Source organism: Anguilla rostrata, chromosome 11 (genome assembly GCF_018555375.3).
Source record: "Anguilla rostrata isolate EN2019 chromosome 11, ASM1855537v3, whole genome shotgun sequence".
Lineage (NCBI taxonomy): Eukaryota > Metazoa > Chordata > Actinopteri > Anguilliformes > Anguillidae > Anguilla > Anguilla rostrata.
The window spans coordinates 23,811,675-23,836,875 of NC_057943.1; the positions used below are offsets into that span (position 1 = coordinate 23,811,675).

Sequence of the window (25,201 nt, forward strand, 5' to 3'; positions counted from 1 at the left end):
CTGTTTCCTTTTGAGTATCCGGGCATACAGATGCTTTGGTCCATGGACCTTCATCTGCACATGTGAATGTGAAACACACCAGATTTCAGCTAAAATCAGAAATGCTGAAACGACTGCTTCTCATAAAAACAAACTGAAAATATTTGTCAGTGACTGAACTTCATAACCCGACAGAACTGTGCCTCGTGCTTTGCGTTTTGCTAGTAGTTTGTAAATGTTCGGTACCCTGAGTACCATGTTGCTTCGATGAGCGGCGCGCGAAAACTAAGCGGATGGATGGAGACGGGCGAGGACGCGCTCCTAACCTTGAGCTGGGCGGCGTCCACGCGCGCGTCCACATGCTCCTCCCCCTTGCCGCTGTCCTGAAGGTGGTAGAAGGCCTTGACCTGCTCCAGGGTCCGCAGCAGGCCCTGGGAGAACAGGTTCATCCACAGCAGGCTGGCCGGGTCCAGGCACAGCTGCAGGCCGTTCAGCTGCCCGTACAGGTTGGAGCAGGGCACTGTCCGGGGGGGGGGGGGTCACAGGGGGTCACAGGGTTCACAATTTAAATATGTTTATATATGATGCATTACTCCATAGTTAAATATTCAGTGTTAATCTCCTGCACTGGTTTTTATTAGACAAACGGGATAAAATGTGTCAGAGTTGATTTAACACTGAATATTTCATCACATGCAATGCACAAGTGAGTTAACACTGTCAAGCAATTACACTCATTTTAATATTGTAAAATAACATTGAGTTACCCAGTTAAAATCTCGTGACAATGCAATACAATAATAAACAACTACTAAAGCTAGTAATAATCAGATGATTAGCATTAGCACTGGTTCTTCTTCCTCCGTACCAGGCAGCCCGGGGTTGTCGGGGAAGTAGTACTCTGTAAACTGCAGGTGGATGGCAGGCACGTTGTCTGCGAGGGCCTTGCGGTTGCAGGACAGAAGGGACTGGGTCTTCTTGCTATGGCGCCCCCCAGTGGACACCTGAATGCAGACACAGAGCAAGCAACAGTCAAGCAGTTTCTCACGAGTTTCTAACGAGAGTACAATAAACAGGCGGGGATTTCCACGGTGACAGAGTCACTATAATTACATACTGGAGACGTCTCTGGGGGAAACCTAATTTGCTCATTTTGAGGTTAAAGGCACCTGTGAGCAAAAGGAAAGCCTGGTGATTTCTCTTCCCCTTTCGAGATGACTCTCACTGGCTCCACATGACAGGACTTCCTGCAGGCTACCAGCCAGCCCAAACCCACAGAATCATTTTCATTTCACAATAATACTTAAACTGCAGAATCATAAAGACTGCGGTCCCAAAATGTTTTTCAGAGAAGAAGAAACTGTCATGGTTATAATACACAGTGGATATACCACTGGGGAAGGAGCTCCTGGTCAGCGGTGAGCTGGGTGTTCCACCCCATGACCGCACTGAACTGCTATGACCACAGCTGTGAGACCACACTTCTCTGTGCCACAGCGGGTTGATCCAGACCAGAGTCAGGGCCGACATGGAGCCTGACTGAGAGGGGCACGTTTGGCTAGCAATTATGGGCTTTTTGAGCGGTTTAGTGTGTGGGAGGGGCTCACTTGATGGATGTCCAAGTCGTCCAATCGTACCACCACCACGCTGGAGTGCAGCCTCTTCCAGGGGCTGCGCTGGGGGCTGGAGGTCGGGGGAGGGGCGTTGGAGCTCCGGCGGGACGTCTGCCCTCGGTCAGGGGGGCTGGATTTCGGCGTGGACTCTCCCTCTGTTTCAGACACAACCGATACCCTTCAGACTCCTGCTGCAGCAAAATGCTCTCAGGGTGAATCTGCCAAATGAGAACATCTGCTTCTGCTCTCTCCAATTCCATTTTACTGCAGCTCTCTGTTTGCAGACTTAATGACTCAATAAAATCTCCCCAGTAAGCAGATGTCTAACAGGATGAACAGAAGACATCAGGAAAAGGCCCAGGGGGGAAAACAGGAAATGATGAGAGATTATAAACCTTTCAACCAAATCTGCAATTCATGGGACCCAAAAATAGAGCAACCACCATTGTTCTCGTCCTATTCAGTGACCATGACAAAATCTGAGATAACTGCTTTGCTAATAATTTGCCAGCCCAGTCCAGCACAAAGCCTTTACTACTTCCCACAGGCTGTAAACCAACTGATAGCGAAAGGCATGGTTAAGTGTTCCATAAAGGCCCTCCTTTGCCAGTGTCTGGAACTGTACACGGCCATCACTTGCCACTAAGTAGTGGCACATGAATCGTCAAGAACACACTTTGCCAAGTTTTGAAGCAGTCAAGAACTCACTTTGCCAATGTTTGCTACTGTGCAAAGTAGCCACTTTGTCCATGTTTGTCACTGTGTGAAGTACCCACTTTGTCAGTGTTCGTTCCTGTGTAAAGTACCCACACTGTCAGTGTTTGTTACTGTGTAAAGTACCCACTTTGTCAGTGTTTGTTACTGTGTAAAGTACCCACTTTGTCAGTGTTTGTTACTGTGTAAAGTATCCACATTGTCAGTGTTTGTTACTGTGTAAAGTACCCACTTCATCAGTGTTTGTTACTGTGTAAAGTATCCACTTTGTCAGTGTTTGTTACTGTGTAAAGTATCCACTTTATCAGTGTTTGTTACTGTGCAAAGTATCCACTTTATCAGTGTTTGTTACTGTGTAAAGTACCCACTTTATCAGTGTTTGTTACTGTGTAAAGTACCCACTTTATCAATGTTTGTTACTGTGTAAAGTACCCACTTTATCAATGTTTGTTACTGTGTAAAGTATCCACTTTATCAGTGTTTGTTACTGTGTAAAGTATCCACTTTATCAGTGTTTGTTACTGTGTAAAGTACCCACTTTGTCAGTGTTTGTTACTGTGTAAAGTACACAGTTCCTCATTAGGCACTGCGTGGGCAGACTCTATGGACGGGAGACCTACCCTGGGCCCTCTTAGAGGGGGAGTCCCTGGCTGCAGAGGGGTCTTCCGAGTGCGGCCCGGGAAAGCCGGACGCCTCCACGCGCTTCTGGAACTCCTGCAGCAGTTTACTGGCCCACTGAGCCCGCAGGTCCATCGCCCCACAGTGACGCTCCCAGTGACGACACCCATCGCCTGGGACAGGGGTGAGGGGAAACGTAATTATCGTACAATCGGCTGTTTATAAAATAAAAACGTTCAGCTGTTTCGGTTCCCATACTGCCCACTTATCTCAGCAGCACTGATACCATATATGAACACTGCACATAAACATCATCAGATGCAGACAAAAACAAGCATACAAAGTACATGTCAATAAAACTACAAAAGATCCAGTTCATGGGCGTTAGAGATGGAGGCATTCCTGGTGTAAAACCGCCCTTTCCTGTGGTAATCTCACATACTAATCATACTAATCCTGCACATGAGTGACTATGCAGACTCAACAGGAAAAATATGGTTACACACTAATCTCATTCAACAAGCATCTCATTCAGTGCTACAGCAGTGGGTTCACATGAAGGCCAGCCCTCAATTGAAGCGACTGAACTCTAAAGCAGACAGAAAATAATCTATCAAAATGTCATTCCCTGGTCTGCGTAATGAGATTACGGGAGAGTGTTACAGAGCGCTGTTAAAGGAAGGAGCTCAGCTGGGCATTGTGGGAAACGTCACGGCGCTCCCTGCTGTTCTGGCCACAGAGAGCCACAGAGAAACACCATCACAGCCCTCAGTCAGCACCGAGGGTGAGCTTTCAGCCTTAAAGGGCGGAAATCCGCAGAAAACAGACACGCGGGACACGGGAAGGGGCGTTCAGGGCTCACCGGGGCGGTGGAAGGGGTAGTAGTCGAAGCCCAGTTTCCGAAAGGTCAGCTGCATGGCCCCCTGGGCGTTCCGCGGTTGAGGTTCGTCTGTTGGGAGGAGGGTAGAGAGAGTGCAGGAGGGGGAAAGAGTCTGAGAGAGAGAGCCCAACACTGAAGGGGCATTCCACACTGCCAACAGATAATTGCCACTGAACCAGAGCAGTTACAGCCATCAGTGAAACTGCTATTGATTCTTCAGCTCTTATGCAGGGAGTTTCTACAGAGGTCAGACCATCTGGAGCCATCCAGTGAGACAGGAATTAGAGTGGTGTAGACCTGGCTCAAATCCTGTTTGAAATTTTTCAACATTTTAGTTAATTCATGAATTTCACGCAGCTTTACATTTACTTTTTTGTTTAAAACTATCTACTTTACCAATATCCAGAGCTAATTTCTTCTGTAACACGTATTAACATTGTCCGCTTTTTTCATGTTTCGTTGGAAATTTGCAGAAGTCTTTCCAAATCTTACCGGCATCTAAAGACCTAAAGCACTTCAGATATGCATTTGCTCCAGGTCTGGTGAGGGGAAGAGAAGGAATGGAAGGCAGAGGAAGGGTGGTGTGGGTGTGGGGGAGGAGTCAGGGGCGGGTCTTAAGACCACAGGCCTCTCACCTGGGTTGAGTGAGGAGCTGTCGTTGCAGATGTGCAGGTCCAGGCGGGATATGTGGGTGTGGTAGGATGACTCCTTGACGTTGTGGAGCTCAAAGTACTGGCTGAGAGTGCTGGGGGTGCCACTGGGAGGGGGCGGGGGCTCGGTCCAGAGTGGGTGTATCCCAGGGGACGGGGGTGCGGTCTGAAAAACAACCTCATTTTTGTTATTTTCATGTTGTTTGGCAGATACCCATAAAAAACTTCACATCTGAAAAAAAGCACAGCGTATGAAAAAAATCAATGTCTAAATACCAAAGCAATTAACTTACAAGTAATTATATACAGCTCAAGTCAGAAAGAAGCCAATAAGCATGAAATATCATTAGTTAAGTAGTAATTACACAATTAGAAGGGAGGAGAATTATAAAAAAGAAGTCTAAAATTCCACTGTGTACGCTTTCTTCCAATACCTTGACTATAATGCTGAAGTTCTAAATGACAGGAAAGTGATGATAATGCTGATCTATCTGCTCAGAGGCCTCACTGTGAGAATAGGAGCCTGGGGCCCTCTGGACGGGTCACGTCATGTGACACAAGGTTGCACAACACAGGGCTGCGTGTGACTCAGTTTTGTGTGTGTGACACTGGCTTCTGTGTGAGAGAGGGTTGTGTGTGTGACACTGGCTTGTGTGTGAGAGAGGGTTGTGTGTGAGAGAGTGTTGTGTGTGAGAGAGTGTTGTGTGTGAGAGAGTGTTGTGTGTGAGAGAGTGTTGTGTGTGAGAGAGTGTTGTGTGTGTGAGAGGGTTGTGTGTGAGAGAGTGTTGTGTGTGTGAGAGTGTTGTGTGTGAGAGAGGGTTGTGTGTGAGAGAGTGTTGTGTGTGAGAGAGGGTTGTGTGTGAGAGAGTCTTGTGTGTGAGAGAGTGTTGTGTGTGTGACACTGGCTTGTGTGTGAGAGAGGGCTGCGTGTGAGAAAGGGCTGTGTGTGTGTGAGAGGGTTGTGTGTGAGAGAGGGCTTGTGTGTGAGAGAGGGTTGCGTGTGAGAGAGTGTTGTGTGTGTGACACTGGCTTGTGTGTGAGAGAGGGTTGCGTGTGAGAGAGGGTTGTGTGTGAGAGAGGGTTGTGTGTGTGAGAGGGTTGTGTGTGAGAGAGGGTTGTGTGTGTGAGAGAGGGTTGCGTGTGAGAAAGGGTTGTGTGTGTGAGAGAGGGCTGTGTGTGTGTGAGAGGGTTGTGTGTGAGAGAGGGTTGTGTGTGAGAGAGGGTTGTGTGTGAGAGAGTGTTGTGTGTGAGAGATGGCTTGTGTGTGAGAGAGGGTTGTGTGTGAGAGAGGGTTGTGTGTGAGAGAGTGTTGTGTGTGAGAGTGTTGTGTGAGAGAGGGCTGTGTGTGAGAGAGGGTTGTGTGGCAGGCGGACCTGCAGCGACTCGGCGGCCATGTTCTTCCTCTGCTGAGCGGACTTCTCCATGGCCTCGCTCAGGGACTTGGCGTAGTGGATAACGGCCTTCAGCTGAGAGTCGGTCAGCACCCACAGCAGGTCGTCCAGGATGAACAGCAGCTTGGACGCCAGCACATTGCAGTCCTTCACCTGAAGGGGGCGACAGTGAGTGGTCTCTGCCTGATGTGGTCAACATACAACACACACCAGCGGCTCCTGTCCACCTGATAAACTGCACAGAAAAAAGCGCTTTGCTCCAGCTCACGGCTCTGCCGTCTGATAACATCGATAACGTGGCTGACACTGTGTGCTCTGGAGGAGAGCACGTGTTTGTCTGCGCTCACTCAAATCAATAAGATCGCCAAAAGTGTTGCAGTCTGAATGCTGATTTGATGATTTAGCCTTTCAAAATGGGTGAGAAAAAGAGAAATAAAGTATTATAACAAAAAAAATTTATGAAAGAAAATACTTAAGCTGGTGTTAAAGTACAAAAAAAGTTTACATCCTTTAAAAACGACTCAAAACAGATCCTCCTGAGCACTTGTGTGGTATTATTAATGTGACTGCAGTAAAGTGATAATGTAATACTAGAGGTAACCAGTGGGTGGTACTGATCATACACACGTCAGCCCCCTGGCATCCCTCCTAAACTGCAGCATTCGCTTGCAACGTCACCACTGCAATACAAAATGACTTTTCCCCAGCGCCCTCAGTCTGCCAGGAAATGTGACCCTCACCTCAAAATCTAACAGACTGCACCTCTGAAAAGAAGACTGACACTGACACTGTACATGTCAAATGTAAATGTATGTACTGAGCCATTAAAATGATACTCAATAAAATATGTGAATACAACCTTATATCATATACAAAATATGAGCACTAAAATGTAAAAACTGTGCACCCTGGAAACACAATGTGAAAAAGGCCGTGTGTCTCCTCTGAGGTGCTCAGGCTGTGTGTCTCCTCTGAGGTGCTCAGGCTGTGTGTGTCTCCTCTGAGGTGCTCAGGCTGTGTGTGTCTCCTCTGAGGTGCTCAGGCTGTGTGTGTCTCCTCTGAGGTGCTCAGGCTGTGTGTGTCTCCTCTGAGGTGCTCAGGCTGTGTGTGTCTCCTCTGAGGTGCTCAGGCTGTGTGTGTCTCCTCTGAGGTGCTCAGGCTGTGTGTGTCTCCTCTGAGGTGCTCAGGCTGTGTGTGTCTCCTCTGAGGTGCTCAGGCTGTGTGTGTGTGTCTCCTCTGAGGTGCTCAGGCTGTGTGTGTGTGTCTCCTCTGAGGTGCTCAGGCTGTGTGTGTGTGTCTCCTCTGAGGTGCTCAGGCTGTGTGTGTGTGTCTCCTCTGAGGTGCTCAGGCTGTGTGTGTGTGTCTCCTCTGAGGTGCTCAGGCTGTGTGTGTCTCCTCTGAGGTGCTCAGGCTGTGTGTGTCTCCTCTGAGACGCTCAGGCTGTGTGTGTCTCCTCTGAGGTGCTCAGGCTGTGTGTATGTGTCTCCTCTGAGGTGCTCAGGCTGTGTGTCTCCTCTGAGGTGCTCAGGCTGTGTGTGTCTCCTCTGAGGTGCTCAGGCTGTGTGTGTCTCCTCTGAGGTGCTCAGGCTGTGTGTGTCTCCTCTGAGGTGCTCAGGCTGTGTGTGTCTCCTCTGAGGTGCTCAGGCTGTGTGTGTCTCCTCTGAGGTGCTCAGGCTGTGTGTGTGTGTCTCCTCTGAGGTGCTCAGGCTGTGTGTGTCTCCTCTGAGGTGCTCAGGCTGTGTGTGTCTCCTCTGAGGTGCTCAGGCTGTGTGTGTGTGTGTCTCTGAGGTGCTCAGGCTGTGTGAGGTGCTCAGGCTGTGTGCTCAGAGCGTCAGGGGCTCGTACCCGGCGCTTCAGGGCGATGCGGATGCGGCCCTGGTTGGTGATGAGCCTGAGGGGGGTGCTGCCCAGGTCCTGCTCCCCGCTCTCCATGGCGTCCGCCTCGATGCGCAGGCTCTGCCAGTTTATCTCCTTGAACGTCAGGACCTGAGGACACACACGTGTGCACACACACACAGACACACACGCACACACATGCATGCGCACGCGCACACACGCATACACACACACGCACACACATGCATGCGCACGTGCACACACGCATACACACACACACACACACACACACACAGGTGTGCATACACGCATACAGCACGCGCACACACACACACGCACAGGCACACACACAGACACAGACACGCACAGACACACACACACATACACACGCACACACACACACAGACAGACAGACACACACACGCACACACACAGACAGACAGAGACACACACACACACACACACACATACACACACGCGCAGACACACACACACACACACACACGCACACCCATTAGCTCCCTGAGATCAGCAGCAGGCAGTGAGTCATCCTGCGCACCCGCCGTGCGCCGCTCGCAAGCCCCGCCCACTCTGGCTGGAGCCGGCGAATCAGCAGGCAGGGGCCACCACCCTTGGAGAAGACAAGGCCTGTTTTTCACAGCCGCTGTCAGAAAGCGCTCCGCCAGGCTCCCTGACGGACGAGCCATCTGCTCCCGGAAAAGGCACCAAGCGAAAACACAAACACTGACGAGCGCCGGCCGCCGTCTCCAGAAACAGGTCACCCGCAAGCCTGCCTCAAGCGGCTCCACTTCCCGGCTGCCATTACACAACAAGCGCCAGCACTCACATCATTCCACCAGCACTGCAGATCCACAAGGGCCCTCCATAGCAACAAGTGCCAGCGGGCCTGAATACAGGGCCATTAGCCCTCATTAGGCCTCATTAGGCCTCATCACGCCCTAATGATTGAGCCGATTAAGTAATCCGTGGTTTTGAGGGAGAGGGAAGCGGAACGCTGCGGGGAGGCGGGGCCAGGCTCGAGCGCCACGGCGACGCGTCCGGGCCAATGAGGGAAGCGCGAGGGCCGTACCTCTCCTCTCTTGGGGTCGGTGATGCGGGTGTAGCGGAGGTCGCTGCGCTGCCACTTGGGGTTCAGGCTGTTTCCCTGCAGCTGCCAGAGCTCGAAGGACGCGCGGAACGCCCGCGCCTGCACTTTGATGGTGATGGAGTTGATGACCACCGACATGCCCTCCACCACCTTCTCCGCAAAGCCGTACTCACTGGGGAATCAGCAGAACAGCCACAGGCACCCACAAACACGCACACACACGCACGCACGCACACACACACACACACACACACACGCACGCACACACACGCACGCACACACCCACATGGACACACCCACATACGACACACACGAGTTCACTAAAATACCTCACATGTACATACAAAGGCATACGCAGTATTTCAGACTAGCATGTGGAGCAAAATGCCTTGCTGCAATTGCTATACTGTGCAAATATTTCAACATCTTGCTGATAAAATCATTTTCTGCTAAATCTTTCCACTTGAAGCGGGAAGGACGACATACCACCTGGTCAGTAAACTGTTGGAAAAAGAAACTAAAACTAAAACTAAAATAAATGTCAGGGTGCCCTGACCTCTGGCCAGCGGTGATGGCGATGGGGGAGGGGCCATTGGGGGGGCGGGGCTCCTCACAGGTCCTCATCTCCACCTCCACCTTGTCCAGGAACTGCAGTGAGAGGGACGGAAAGCAATAAGGACCAAAAAGAATATAATGACAAGACATTCCACTGCCCTAGCTGGTGTCTCCATCGATCGCACAACTGTGTACATCACATTTCTCACCAGAGCAAGTCTTTACAGTACAGGATCAGCCAGCAGGCAGCAACGCACCGAACAGAAGACTTTACTTTAGTAACGAACAGAAAATGAAAACTACATCTCCATAGCTCTAGGGGAAATTAAACTAGCCTAGATTATTTTTGGAAAGATACGTTCCAGCTGAATTCTTCAAATGTATATTTTTGGAACTTGGACGCAACACAAAAATGGACCTTGCAAGGTGCATTTTATCAGGGTGAGCTGCAGCACATATCTGGAAAACTTGTCTCATTTCACCAAAACAATTTGGATGGACAGATGCTACTCCAAGGTGGTGGAAACACACCTTGATTTCATTTTCGGGTGAACTGGCCCTTTAAAGATCAAACTCTACCAGCTGATAACAGATCCAGAGCACATAAGCCCCAGAACATAGGAGCAGTTCACTGCAGCAGATTTGCACAAGCAAACTGGGGAGGAATGAAAAAGCGGGGATGAAGAGACAGAAGACTGAATTCATACCAGGCAGATGGGGCTGGTCTTCAGCTTTGTCCATTGTATCTGGGGAGAAAAATCAACAGGGAAACGGTCAGTAACAAGTGCTTCCCCAGCACCCTCCATTCCACTGGGCATGGAGCGTGAGTGTGCTCGCTCACACGCTCACACGCACACACGCTCACACGCTCACACACACACACACACACGCTCAAACGCTCTCACACACGCTCACACACGCTCACACACGCTCACACACGCTCACACGCATGCACGCGCTCGCACGCACGCACGCGCTCGCACGCACGCACACACGCTCAAACGCTCAAACGCTCACACGCACAGAACAAAGGACGAGCATCCTCTTAACAGCAGTCTTCTTCTGGGCAATCTTCAAGCCCATAGGCCTCGGTAACATTTCTGTCCGCTAAAATCTCTAACATTCAGACATCAGGGCACAGGGGTGAGGGAGCAGGGTGCTCCCAGGTTATCTGCACCCAGGAGCACCCCCACACACACACTGCCACACCTCCAGATGGCCTTTCTCCCTCCATGAGACGGAAATGCTAGGGGCCTCACAGACATGAGTGTTAAACGTTATATTAAATCAGGGCAGAACATTAGTTTTATTAATGGAATATGAGCTGCATGTGAACTGGGCATTGCCTGCACACTCTCCCCTACAGCGTCCAGCACTCCGGCTCTAATGCCTGGCCCTACCCCTCTAACCAGCACAGTTCCTCTGCTATTTTTAGGGCTGGAATTTGGCACTGCCAGGCCACTAATGCATTTCAGCCTAATGGAACAGTTATACAGCAGACCAGGGGGAAACCCAATCGACAATCCGACAGACGTGGCTTAAAGACACGCTTCCTAAAGTATGCCACGGCAAACTTACTTCAGGAAGGGAAACTCTAATTCCACAGGATGCTGGCAGCTCTCTAAGTGCATTAGTGTCCGTTGAGACACGGTGTCATATGTTATGCTTTGAGAACGGTAGGAAAGCCGGGTCAGTGTAAGAACTCATATGCACGGTTAATGAACCGCGGTATTGCATGCAATATGGACAAATGCAGATTGAACTCTCCGCCAGGATCGACTACAGCACGTATGAAAAATTTAAATTAGCAGCTGTATTTTTTGAAATGCAATACTGATGCACTAAAATATAATCTGGCCGAACATATAGTATGAACTATAGTACAGAACTGACTGGACCATAACAGCATGTGTGCATGCAGTTTCCCTTATATTACAGACACATATTTTAACAGCACCTTAGGTGTTTTCAGTGCAGTTTTCATTTGCCTTGAACCAATTAACCGTGTTGAATATTCAGGTCTCCACCATTCTCGACGGCACTTTTAACTGTGACAAAGTGAATGCTTCGGGGCTTTGGGGGATCTGAGCTGACTGCTCCTAAGCGGCGTAATAATAAAATAACGAGCAGCGACGATCAGGGGCGGAGCCTCACTCGGATGGCGGCCTTGTTGCAGTAGACGCGGGTGACGGCCAGCCAGGTGGGCAGGTCCAGCATGTTCTGCAGCACCTCCTCGTCCAGCTCCAGGTTCGACAGCTGCCCCTCCCCCTTGAGCGTGCTCAGGTTGATCTTGTCGGGGGAGAGGTTCTTGGTGAACCTGCGTGGGGAGACAGAAGCGTTCGTTAGGACCAGACCCCGTCATTTTACCATTACGGAATGTCTGGCGCCAGGGGAACTATGGAGAGGGGAGAGCGGCGCAGGGAAGCCGGGGTCCTGGCCAAGCCGAGCCCCGTTTCTGTGAGGGCGGCCCTGCTGAAGACCAGGACGCGATTTAGCCGCCTGGAGCCACTCCTTCCCACCCGCAGAACTGATGAGCCAAAGTACAACACTTTAATGAGCGAAGAAAAAAGCTTCTGCCGTCGGATGACTGTGCACTTTCAGAGAGGGCCAAGAAGCATTCCCAGAATTCCCTGCGCCGAGGCTGAGGGAGACTGCGACACCCGTTCTCTACAATGCAGGCTCTGACATTCACATCACGATCAGGGAGGCTGACGAGCACGTTAGCTGACTCGCGTTTGTCTGCCACGTTTCTCAGGCTCAGGGTGGGGGAGTGGGCTATTGCCTGTAAACAGGGGAGTACTGAGCAGAAGGGGGCCAGAGGCCACCGGGGCAGGCGGGATCAGGAGGGCTCATATCCGGACAGAACGGCAGCGCGCGATGCTCGTGCTCCCCCTTTCCCCGTCCCGCCCCCCATTACAACAGGACCCATTGTCCAGCTGGCCCTAACAAAAGCAGGGCAGCTCAACTGACCTCGTAACCTTCAGCCATATGCCCCCAGATAGAGCCGTCTGCAGCAGATTACAGTCACCCGGAAAAGAGCTTCCACACCCTGCCCTTTCCACACCCTGCCCCCTCCACACCCTGCCCCTCCACACCCTGCCCCTCAGACCTATTAAAATCAGGCAGAAAGGCTGTGCATAGTCAGAGCACGCCGTGTCTGAGAAAGGCCCGCTTTATCCCACACATCAGGACCTCAGCGTGAGGACAAGCTGCACTAAAAAAAGAACATTTAATTAAACTCCCTCATCAGACAGCTTGCTCCAGTGGCTTCAAAGCTTTCTGGAGGAGCGGCAGAGGCGTCCCATGGTGCTGTGCGGCATTTTAAGTCGCAGCGAAGCCACGGACAGGCAGTTTGCGTGTGTGTGCGGGAGTCTTACGTAATGACAACAGGGAGCGACTAGAACTTAATCCCCCTGCCATTAAAGGCCATGCTAATTACAAAATGCCCTTTCAAAGGACTGCCAAGAGGAAGAGTAAAATAAAACTGCAGAACACCTGGGTGATGGAAAGCTAAATGCCTGCACACAGCCTAGCAATATTGCTGCTGTTTTCACCATGGCAACTGGAGTACATCGTGACCAGCGTGTGCCCTGCCCACTGTGTGAGTTCTCTCCTCCTGCGCAAACAGCATCAGTCAGGGACTGACGTTAATGGCACCGGCCCACCAACCCACGGCAAAGGAGCAGCTTTGACCACCTGTACTGGATACCTGGTCGCCCAGTCAGGTTACCACCTTCCATTCCATTTGATTTTTGCAACAGTGGATAAATGTCACAAACGTAAATAAAAAGAACGAGATTGCACACACTTGCATTCATCACATACATCACACATAAAGAATACATAGGAATACACACAAGAACATACACACACACACACACGCGCACACGCGCACGCGCACGCGCACGCGCACGCGCACGCGCACGCGCACACGCACACGCACACGCACACGCACACGCACACGCACACACACACACACACACACACACACATTTCAGCAGAGCAGTAGAAGCTAGCAGGAACCGTCCCTATACAGTTCATAGCATTAATAAAAAATATGCTAACTCAAAGTCTCTTCAGGACAGCAAGTGCTGAGGAAGAACTAACGTGCTTCGCATCATTATCCCAGAAAAGAGCTCCAGCAAACCGGCTGTTTTATCTCCGCTTCGCTCCCTGGCCTCATTTAAAAGGAGCCAGCTGTGAGGACGCAGAGAGGCTGGCACGACAGAGCAGAAGCAAGGTCTCCACCCAACGGGTGAAATTAAACACACGTCTTCACAGGGTGACCCCGTCTCCTGCTGCATCGGACCGTTCTGACACCGGCAGTCAGGAAACGCCAAGCTCTCTTTACAGGTCCTACCTGACACGTAATCGCAATCGATTACTTCGGGAAAGCAACTGGCCGGCCTCAGGGGGAGGAAAACACTTGGAGGGGGGGCATTTGAACGGAGGGGGGGAGAAAGGGATTGAGTTCCACCGTGGAACAGGAACGCTGGCGCTGGTGCGGAAGCAGGCTGGGCGCGGGGACGAGGGCGCAGTTGCCCCGGACGACGCTGATGGCTCCAGCTGATTGGCCGGCCGTTTGGGGGAAGAAGGCTCTCCTGCCCGGGTCCTCGTGACCTTGGCGGCGAGCGCCTGACCGAAACGGACAGGAAGTGAATGCAGATCGGGGCGTTGAGGTGACCGTGACACGGCTGATCAGAACTGGGCTATAACTCGGCCTCGCCCCCACCAGCGCGTCTTCCAAGCCCCCTGTACACACTAGCCTGTTTATCGCGCCTGCCCCGGGGTCCGAACCCCACCCTGCCAGACGGGGAGCCGGCTGTCCTGAGCGTTAGCGCGGGGCGCTAGGCGCACTGAGTCACCCCTCCCGAGAGGCCCGAAGCAACCTTCCCCTACCAGAGCCGCCAGCCAGGCCACGCTTCCTAAAAACACCTCGGATAAGAAACAGCACACGCGGCAGGCCAAGTGTGAACTCACTTTCCCAGGGGACCCCGGGCTGCCAGCACCAGGCCAAAGCGAGAAGGGGGTCCGGCCAAGAACGCGTGATGTTTTGCAGTGGCCTACTGCGGTCGGGCCACATTAAAAATGATTGACCCTGATAACCAAGGTTTTCACTGCCGTTTCCAAAAAGGGAAACCGTTTTCAGTGCAGCAAAAACAGAGACAGACATGCACATCTTGCCCCTTGGCATTCCCTGGCAAAAGGCCAGGCTGTTTTCTTGGCTGTACAGAGACCACAGCCAATGTTGCAGCCAATGAAATCCACTTTCACGTTAAACTGAAAGGGATAAACAAGCACCTCAATTATTCAAACTGCAACTGAAATTGTACCCACAGAATTCACTAAGACAGGCTACAGATCCTGAGGTCATCAACCACAAATTGCAACTGAAAGCAGAAGGACATTTCCACACATTTTTCAATCTGACAGAGGGGTTATATAATGCCAGTGGCCTTTCCTCTAAAAAGCTGAAAAAAACAAGCAGAACTCCACAGCGCAAACTCCAGCTATACTTTAGGGTTGCAAAAGACAACCTGGGGGAACAAAACAGGGAACGCTAGGCGTGTGAAGCAATGGTGTCAAACCAGTTCCACAGCCCCAAACCTGGCTGAAATGCAGGCTATGCACCAAAGTGCTATTTTCCTAAAATATGAATATTAATATCAATTTCAACCATCAAACCCAAGTTTATAAAAATAACTACAGAAGATGAACAAGAGCCTGTGTTTGTAACCTGTCTTTGTTGAATCACAACCTGCTTCCAGCCCTGGGTTTGGCCCAGTGCGTCAGTGCGTTTCTGTGAAATCTAGCCTATGACCGCTAAGGATCAAAACCTTATCGGAGCTGCAGCCCTCTCCTCTAATCTAATCTCCCTCAGTCCAAACTCATCTCTGCTGACGCCTCTCCAACTCCTTTCTGCACACGCAGAGCAGACACACAAAGCCTCTGCTAAAACGAGGGGTTCTTTCTTCCACTGACCCAAAAGAAAGTGGGAAACACCATAAAGGGTCTATTTAAAGGGCAGCTGCCAAAACAGCCCAGGCTACTTACAGCTCACCACCGGGAAAAGCCTATTTTACAGGGCGAGGAAACACTGGCAAAGCCACGAAAATGCCACCGCAGTTCATTTTGGGGTGAATACACAACTGCCGGTTGGTCCCCCCGGCTGGATTCATTCAGTATGCATGATATGCAACAAGCCCGCCGAGCAGCGTAACAAGTCAGACATGGCTGGAAGGCAGCAGGGAGATATGTAAATCCACTGCCTGAATGGCTGGCGACCAGCAGTAGGTTACTTGTAATAGCGACCGAAACGGTCATGTGCCTCACACGAACACAGAAGTCGTAGCGTGAAGCTGCTGGTTTTGGGGAAACTCAAGATTTCAAAATGATCCTCAAGCTGACACAAGAGTCAGCAGTGTCACGGGCCAAACACCAGAGCTTCGCTGCTATAATGGGAGCAGGGCCTATGTGCGCCTATTAGGCTACTCTAACCCAATGTCTTCTTCAATTGCTAAATAAAACACTGCTGCAACTTCGCAACAAAAAAGGCAATTCAGGATATTGTGTGTTCGCACTCACTGTCTTGGTACTAAAAGGCTAAATAAACTTTAGCCTAAACACATTTAGCCTAAAAATTTTAACTATTTATTATAAATTTAAATGTATAAGTCACCAGCACAGATACTTAAATGAGGTGTTTTTCTGTATGTGGACAAACACATTAGCACAAATCTGTTTACAGGACACCTGTCAATATGTATTACTCATATACATTTGAAAAGTGTTATTTCAGGAAGACAACAGCCCTTCCATGGCAGATGTGTGTGCTAATACACCTCACGGGGCACATTACTAGGGTTTCACTTTCTAAAATGACAAAAAATTAGTCCAAATAAATGCCAGCAGATACTTTCTGTAAAACGGGAGAGAGAATAACATAGGTGGAACAGGTTGAGGTAGCCTAATCATGCAATTCAAGGATGAATAAGGCGTATTAGTGGTGACCAGAATGAAAAGGAAAGTCAGGTGGTAGCCTTTTTCCGTTTTCATTCAGAAATTTGAACCAGACATCGCAAGCTACCATTCAATTCTGGAGTCATCAGTCTCCTTCCAGCGATTCCACCGAGCTGGTAGGCAATCTTTTTTTTCCCATTATAAATCTCTTTAATTGGTCTATTGATACAGACCAGTATAACCTCTACTTTGAAATAAGATGTTATCCTTGCCTTATGTAGTTGGGAATCACTTATTTCAAACACCACACGTAAAAGGAACAGGCCACAGAAACATTTGTAGGGACAACTTGTTCTTAAAGCTTACCAGAAAACTGAAAGACACATTGGCCCCTAGTATTTGCACACAAAAAACGTTCTGGTCGTGATTCAACTGAGCCTTCTAGAGGACTAATGTATGCAACTAGCATACTATCACTTAGGTATATATGTCAACGACAAACAGTGCTTGGTTGCATGTTTGAGAGGCACTGCTTGGTAGAAACCTGCCGAGCACGCTTTCTAAAATCCTAACAGTCTTATGTATTGTCGCTTGCATTGACACATCACGACTGTGCATTAATTGAAAATTAGTGCAGTACTTGTAACTTGGAATTTTATTTCTGTTTTTTACATTGAGATATATATCGTTATATATTTATTGGTTATCAAATTCAAATTTACATGTAATGTTGACAATCAGTATTCAATACCGTAGAAAAGGCGCTTGTCTACGCATTCAGTGGCAACAGCGTAGCGATCTTAAAGCTAGGGATTGAAAAAAGAGTAACAATGAACACTTGCTAGCTATATGCTACCAGGTTGCAACAAGCCTGTTTGCAGGTTAATAATAAGGCAACTGTGAGGCGCGGATTACGTCATTGGGAACAATTAAACCCAGCCTTCTTCTATGTCAAGTGGTGAGATATACCGAATTCCGATTGACATCAAATTACATGGTTATTACAACGGCACAAGATTCCTAAATGGTAATTATCTATTGTCAATCTTCCTCAAATTGACCAGTGAACTGAGTGGATCCAACAAATCAGTTAGTTTACGTAAACTAAGTTAGCAGATAGCTAATAACGCATTTCAGAAGACAGGTATAACATTGGCATGACATAGGAAAACAAAGCCAAGAAAATATCCAGCAGACTAACCCTCAGCTAACGTTATAGCTGGATGCCAGCTGTGTACGCTTTAACGTTAAACCGTTTTTCAACCCTCTAGTTAGCAAGCTAAACTGGAGAAGTGACCCAGCTAGTTGTGTGGCTGGCTAGCCACCTACTAATTCAAACTGTTTGCTATTTTGTGCATTTTAATATCGCTTGTTAGGAACATAAATTAAAAATAAGTTGGCTTTGGTCAATGACGTGTGATTTAGCTAGCTCGCTAACGAGCTAATTCGCATTCAAATCGCTAGCTATAATGGTTGCTAGCCTGCTTTTGGGATCACACTGTCACACAGCACACATTTTAGATCACGCTCTCTTACCTGGATAAATGTTTCAAGATTTGCTTTTTAATAATCCCTGCCATGGCTGGCGACCCCTTAAGGAGACCAGAAATTGCTTTTTAGAGGACCCTCTGTTCTACCACATTTTCCCCCGTCCGGCATCTTCAAAAAGAGAAGAAAAAAAAACCCTTTTTAGTTTTCATCCAGGGCACTCAAGAGCGCCGGTCATCCAGTCTTCCACCGTCCCAGAAAGCACAGCGCTATTAAAAGGTGGACACAGACGAATGAGTTTACTTTTGAGCCAAAATGGCCCGTCTCAACAACGCAAACCATTTTATGGCATTCTAGCGCCACCCATTGAATATTAAAAAAACAGCTAGAACAAATTCATTCCAAGTCATAATTCCTGCTTTTCAAAACAATGACAACTGTTTTTACAATGAAGTGCGTTTATTTATATTTATATACAGCATTTATAAAGCATACTGTTTTTAATAACAATGAGACCATCCACCACATACCTGAATCAGATGTACTGTAACTAGAATCTTTGTAATGGCTCAAAGGAAATAAAGACAACTATCCCTTTCTAATAAAGAGATTGTAGATTCAGAATTAAAAATCTGTTGATTCGGAGTGATTTGCTCATTTCGAGCAAATTTATTTAAACAGGCCAGGTGAAGAACACAGAGAACATGAAGTGTGCAATCTTAAAATATTTTTTTTAACTCAATAATGTAATGAGTAGTGTAGTCTCATTTAAAACTGACAGCAAAAATGTGACCTGAGGACAACATGGCAAGTACAACATTACAAACCCATCTATGATCCACTTTGTACCTGCACCACAGCTTTTGCAAATAAATGTCAATCTTTTCCATTACTTAGGAAATGTCAGAGAAAGAAATTGAAGCTTCATACAACATCACTGAAGTGACAAAATAAAGATACATAAGCACAGAACAAAAGCATCTTATAGCTGCCAGACCCAAGACACTCCTTTTGTTTCACAATTTATTCTTCAGCTTTTTGGGCTGAAACTGTTCACACAGGGAAAAAAAAACATTTTGCACAACAGGATTCAAATAATTTATCACTCAACACAGTACAAAATAAAAAAAAAACAAAAAAAAAGAAACATTAAAATCATGGCACCCAAAAAGCTTGTCAAAACTTCAAATGAAAACCTGGTACACACAGTGAAACCAAGTGGAGCGAGGAGGTGTTCACCCGCCATCAGAAAATGCACTAAACTCCAGATCGGTGGGTGGTGGGTTGCAGCAGCAGCAGTCATGTCTCAGGAGGCGAGGGCGGCGGCGCCTATCGATCGGGCCGCACCATGCCAGGTCTGATGGGCACCATCATGGGGCGAGATGGAGGGCGCATCATGGGCGGTCCAGGCATCATCTGCATATGGCCTCCCATTGGCGGTCGCATGCCTGGGGCTGCATAGCAGATAAAAATAACACTGTTGAGGCCGCAGTCAAACAGCTATATACAAATACAGCCCCGTAACAGACATCTAAAATGGCTAGTGCTTTATAGTGGCCTTTATTAGAATATCCATACAGGGGGAAAATATGCATGCAGAAAATGACTTGATGCTGCATTTCATCTCACAAATGGTTCAAATGAAATGCATGCATACTAGCTAATGTCGCAAGTACAGTCACCAGAAATGTTTTTCTTTTTTTAAAGTTATACATTACATGTGGACACAAGACAGGGGGAGGGACACAAATGCCCCTCAACATATGCGAACGTTCAAATTTTGCAGTTCAGTTAGTGACAAGCAGATCCAAGCTCACTACGACATGCCTGCATACCCAACGAAAGCTAACTGGAGGGTCCAGATATGACATCCCACAGTCGCAAGAGGTGCTACGGACATCCGATCCAACACAAAACAACTTTCCAAATAGGAAGTCTCAAGAGTACAAGGCCTTGCAATGGAGAAATTTAAGATTCCATACTTCTGAAACAGTAGCCACGTCTCTTATAAGTCATGCTCCATAGCAGTAAGTACAAACAATGCACACGATCAGATGTTCAAACATGTTTAAGTTGAGACCGCCATGCACGCACGCACACAATGACATAGCCGTGGACAGTCAGCCATGCTTGCCCCATTAACCCGGGGGCAGTCTTAACTGGGGCAGTGTGGCTAAGCATCAGGTGCTGGCTGTGCTCTACAATGCTCTCTTCCAGAGCAGGAGGCAGGGGCAGCTGTGCTTCCCTACAATAATCCCCGTGTGGTTCCTCTCAAAGGTGTGCCCTACACCAACAAATCACTGTTCATATCCAGGCGTGCTGTTTATATCAAGGGTCACTGCTGCGGATGTAAAAATGACCTTCAGCAGGGCAATCCGTAGTACAATATGCATAACAACTGATATGCTTATTGTAGCACTTTGTGCAAAGAAGAATAATGATTGAAATACAGATACGTCATCAGACATAACACATTCCACCAGGAGATCTACATTAAACATCACAAGTAAATATTTACAATGCAATCTTTCCGGGGTTCCTTTGTTCAAAAAAATGTATTAATTTAAACAGTCTTGAATTTACATAGAAATTTTGTTCAACCACTGCTTTAAAAGAGCAGAGCAAACTTGCCAAACAGCTCTGCTATACCACTGTGTGTCACAAGGCCAAGTCAAGCAAGAAAACACTTAATGTGTGACACCGGTTTAAAATGAATGCTTTCCCCACATTCATATTTTATTCACAATTGAAAAAACCACAGCCATCAATGTGTATCTTTCAGATGGAAAAGTGGATGATATTTGATTTAAAAAATACTAACACTTAAGAGTTGAACGGCTAATCATTTTAAGAAAAACAAAAAAGGGAGGAAAAACAAAGGGAAGCGGAGGTCAGGTGACTGCGTAACGGCTGTGGCCGCTGCCGTGGGGGTGTGAAGGTGGGGGGACTTGCCTGGCTCCAGGTGGAAGCGTGGGAAGATGCCACAGTCTGGTCCGATTCGGATCAGCTGTTCTTTTCTAGTTTCTTAAAGACAACAAGAGCACCTCCTGCTGGTCAACGTTTGGCCCCTAGGTCGCCACCGACAAACATTTTTCTCCCCCCCTCCCGCTCTCCTGGCCGCGAAAGCGGAAAGTAGAAGGAGATGCCACGCTTGGGCGCTGCTGAGATTAGACTCCCATTGACGGGTCAGATTTTCAGGAGACCAAGGTTTGAGGTCAGAGCAAGAATTCTGAAGGGAAATCAAGACTTTCCAAGACTTCTGCAGCAGAAGAGTGCTCGGATGTATACCTCTACTTTAGCTGGAGAAAATCTTTCGATTTGGAGACGTCCATTTCATAAATCTCACATTTGCCCAAAATGCTGTGGCAGAAGAATCTTAGCAAGCGCCCTCTGAGGCCCACCCTCCCCATGCCCCATTCTGGAAATGACTGGCTCCAAGCCACATTGCCCCTTAAATGTGACCCAGGCCACAGAAACAGGTTTCTGACAACAAAGTGCAAATAAGGAACCAGAGGAAGCTTTCCATGCAAAGCACGAATAACTGGCATTTCACCCCCACAACACAACAAACTCCATTCCTAGAATTTGCCTGACTGGTCATACACAAAATTAATACATAAAATTATAAGTATAATCTGAATCTCAATTACCAGTACAATCATTTTAATGTTACATTAAATGTTTAAAATAACAAAACAGAACATACTGTAATTCTAAATAATCAAATGAGATGGCTCAACATGGAGGAATTAATTCTGTGACAGTACTATAGAAACAGTATTATATTTCTGAATATCATCTCCATTACTACATGAGATTAATATGCAAATACAAACTTGTTCCAGCAGCAGAGCTGAGATACAAAGTTGTCGCTAGTTTCCGTGCTTCAACTATGAAAACGTACATCTCTGAAAGGCAAAACTGTTGAGGGAGTGAGACTAGTGTGAAACAAATGCAATAAGTGAGCTTGACCATCTCACCTGGTCCACCAGGCATCATCCCAGGTGGAGGCGGGCCCATCATAGGCATCATGGGAGGACCACCCATAGGGGGCGCTGGTAGCATTCCAGGGCGCGGTGGACCACCTGTGGGGAAATGGGACCCATATGAAACTCACAACTAAAAATCAAACATCTAACTTGCTATCCTTTACATAGACAGATGAGACTAAAACAAAGTTGAATTAATATATTAGATGCCATAAAGATGCAGCAAATGCATCAAAAAGACATTTACATGTACATTTAAAGTTACAATCTCGAAGATTTCCATTTCGTTCTCTTTGGCGGTACCAATGGCGAGAAGCGGAAATTGCAGGTGTGTTTTTGGACCTCACTTCCCATAGATCCAACCGGATCCAACCAGTGTCGCTTGTGTGACATCAGTCAGTTGGCACCTATGCCAGGCCAACTACAGTTATTATTTACTGAATAAAAAATGGTTGTTATACAAGTAACGTTATGTACATACCCATTCATTGTCTAACATTAGGCTAACTTAAGCTGTCTTTACACTGCCGAGCCGGGTTAAAATGCTGTAGCAGTCTAGCAGACCTGGGGTAGAATTAGTGATGATCAATTTCCACGAACGTTCTTTGTCCACCTTTTGCTCGGTATGAACATCTTTACACTGCAGAGAAGAATTGCTCGTGCAATTATGCATCTCGTGCACAATAAACAGGCTTTTCGTGAATGATGGTTGTGTGATATTTTTGAAACAACTGCCTTGTTGTTTCTGGTTTTACTAGCTAAACTGTTCGAGAATAAAGCTCAGCTGGGTGTTAAATTAGCCATCAGAATAAGAAGAATAAAACAAAAACGAAGGAGATTTCTTCAAAAAAGGGCATGAAGGCTGAAGGAACATACGAGGAAGCGTAATAAAATAATAACAACGCTAATCCATACTGCCGTATTCTTTTATTTAGTTTTCTCCGGCTTGACATCTTTACACAGAAATCAGACCCGGCTCTGCTCCATCTATACCCCGGCTTTATTCCAATCAAATGGCAATAGTCGAGTATGACCGATTGTCTGGCATGTAAGGTTGCCGGTTCAAGCCCTTCCCTGGCTCGAATGTCCTTGAGCAAGAACTAATCCCTAATGCTTGGCGATGAGAGCATCAATGTAGCGCTTGTGGATAAAAGCGCGTATGAAGCTTGCATCATTTACCTTACCAAATATATGACACCCTTGGCAAGTAATAACGGTAATGTTAGGCATTCAGACATGATTCGCAACGATAAATGGTTTAAATGTTGCTGATGTAAAATTGCAGCGGTTGTAAGTGCTTTGTTGACAGAGCGTCTGCAAGCCGTTGCCTAGGTCAAAGACACTGTCAAATCTCCAAGTGCAGTTTTAGAACGTTTACAATCAGACGTCTTTGAATTTTGCAAGTTGCATCCAGTCTCGTTGCGAATCATTGATCTGAACTGGCCTTTAGTTAGCTACATTGCAACGTTGCAACAAGGTAGCATTGCATTTGAGAGACGGTCTGCGAGGTCGGTACCGGTCTATAGCGTTAGCTACCGTTTTTTCTAATTGTTAGCTGACATTAGATTGTGTTAATTACATTAGCTAGCTAGCTAACGCAACATTACCTGATATGAGATGGATACTGTGCGCAACGTTGTCCAAAGTAATGTTGCCTTTATTGACATGGTCCAGTAGCTAGCGTTATCTGTACAAATAGCTATGTAATTTAGTAACGTTACATTGTCATCAAATGTAATACGAAATCTACATCAAGAAATAATATGGCCTCATGTTACACAGAAACCTTTTAGGGTTTCATACCCCCCCCTCCCTTTCTCTGTTATTGTAACGCTAGCAGACACCGGAAAAAACAGTGCGCCGCTCGCACACAAGTGAGTTTAAGCCTGTTGCTTTAGCTCCGCCTACCCTCTCTGTGGCACCGTAGGAACGCCACTAACATGCGCCTGTATTTTCCGGAGTGAGGACAATATGCTATCACTATATATGCACCAGCCAAGCGATAGATAGTGACTTAACAGACATTTATTTTAATGAAAATCTTCGAGATTATTACTTTAAATTACTTGTGTTGACAAGTTGCATCATCCTTGGGTATGTGCTATGGGCAAATTAAATGTTATGGCTTCTACAATTATGTTTTCGGCTTGTATAATTTCACTGCGCACTTATGTGAAAATTTGAATCAAACCACTAATACAATTCTTGTCCATCTTTTGGAATGCTTAAGAAGTTTCTGTGTTTGACGTGTAACACATGAAGTGCTTCAAATGAACTCCCAGCTCCACTGGACCCGACTTACTTATGTTGGGCGGAGGGGGTATCATGGCTCCGCCTGGGGGTGGGGCTCCAGGGAAGGGCGTGGGCGGAATCTTGCCCTGCTGAAAAGCAGCAGCTTTGGAAAAATAAATAAATAAACACTGAAAATTCTCTTCATCATGATCTTATCCCACAACAAATCTTTAGTTTTATGCATGACTGAACATGATATAGCAGAATGAACAAATAAAGAGTGCCTGCAAAAGAGAAACTGCCACACTCGCACCAATTCACTTACTGGTTTTATCAATGAGGCTCTGTGCTTGCTCCTCCATCCATTTCTGGTAGTAGTCTTTCACATTCTCCTTGTGCTTGCGTCCACTGCAGTGCGTTTTTCTTACGGAAGGCTGCCAACAAGTACGTTCACAAATTGCATCCAGTTGAAACAAGCACTAAGCAAGGAATAAATAGCTAAATACATGTTCTTTTTGCTTTGTTCACTAACATTAGTCCTCGCCTAACTAGCAAACACGCCAAGTCCAAGAGCTTAAAACATGTATTCCATCGATTTATTTTCTAACCAAGTCCAACCAAGTTTCTAAATCAAGGTCGCGGTGGCAACAGGGCAAGCACAACAGCCCAGACGTCCCTCGCCCCAGAGACTTCCACCGACTCATCCCGGTGGATCCCAAGGTGATCCCAGGCCAGCTGGTGGATATAATCCCTCCAGCGTGTCCTAGGTCTGCCCCCCTCCCCGGTGGCCGTGCCCAGAATACCTCCAGAGGGAGTCGCCCAGTAGGCATCCTTATCAGATGTACAAACCACCTCAACTGACTCCCATCAATGTGGAGCAGCAGTGGCTCTACTTTGAGGTCCTCCTGGATAGCTGAGCACCTCACCCTATCATGGACAGTAAGCCCTGCCACCCTACAAAGAAACCCAATTTCAGCAGCTTGTATTCGCATCATTTGCGGTCCACTGCGACCATGAGAAGGGCAAGATCGTTCGAGATCCCGTTTTCTTCCAACCGTGAACAATGACCCGAGACACTGTGAACTAGCACCTGTGGATTTCGCTTCTCCAACTGAAGGACCAACATAATTCCCGGGGAGACGATGGCCATAGACTTCGAAGCGCATTCCGTTCTAGTGCACATCGAAG

At 47.6% G+C, this 25,201-nt stretch overlaps 1 protein-coding gene across 1 annotated transcript in view; it reads right to left on the reverse strand.

Moving 5' to 3' along the window:
- bltp3a (bridge-like lipid transfer protein family member 3A) overlaps positions 1 to 24,119 on the reverse strand; it is a 36,075-nt gene extending 11,956 nt beyond the window's left edge. The window contains exons 1-16 of the mRNA XM_064298848.1: positions 24,084 to 24,119; positions 21,773 to 21,877; positions 20,745 to 20,816; positions 17,841 to 19,246; positions 11,499 to 11,661; positions 10,052 to 10,090; positions 9,346 to 9,437; positions 8,772 to 8,961; positions 7,691 to 7,831; positions 5,828 to 5,998; positions 4,440 to 4,620; positions 3,787 to 3,873; positions 2,927 to 3,097; positions 1,587 to 1,747; positions 848 to 983; positions 306 to 499 (exon numbers count right to left, since the gene is read on the reverse strand). Coding sequence (XP_064154918.1) covers positions 306 to 499; positions 848 to 983; positions 1,587 to 1,747; positions 2,927 to 3,097; positions 3,787 to 3,873; positions 4,440 to 4,620; positions 5,828 to 5,998; positions 7,691 to 7,831; positions 8,772 to 8,961; positions 9,346 to 9,437; positions 10,052 to 10,090; positions 11,499 to 11,661; positions 17,841 to 17,884 — 1,770 coding nt within the window. The 5' untranslated portion in view covers positions 17,885 to 19,246; positions 20,745 to 20,816; positions 21,773 to 21,877; positions 24,084 to 24,119. The remainder of the gene's footprint in view (positions 1 to 305; positions 500 to 847; positions 984 to 1,586; positions 1,748 to 2,926; positions 3,098 to 3,786; positions 3,874 to 4,439; positions 4,621 to 5,827; positions 5,999 to 7,690; positions 7,832 to 8,771; positions 8,962 to 9,345; positions 9,438 to 10,051; positions 10,091 to 11,498; positions 11,662 to 17,840; positions 19,247 to 20,744; positions 20,817 to 21,772; positions 21,878 to 24,083) is intronic.
- Between the last annotated feature and the right edge of the window lie 1,082 nt (positions 24,120 to 25,201).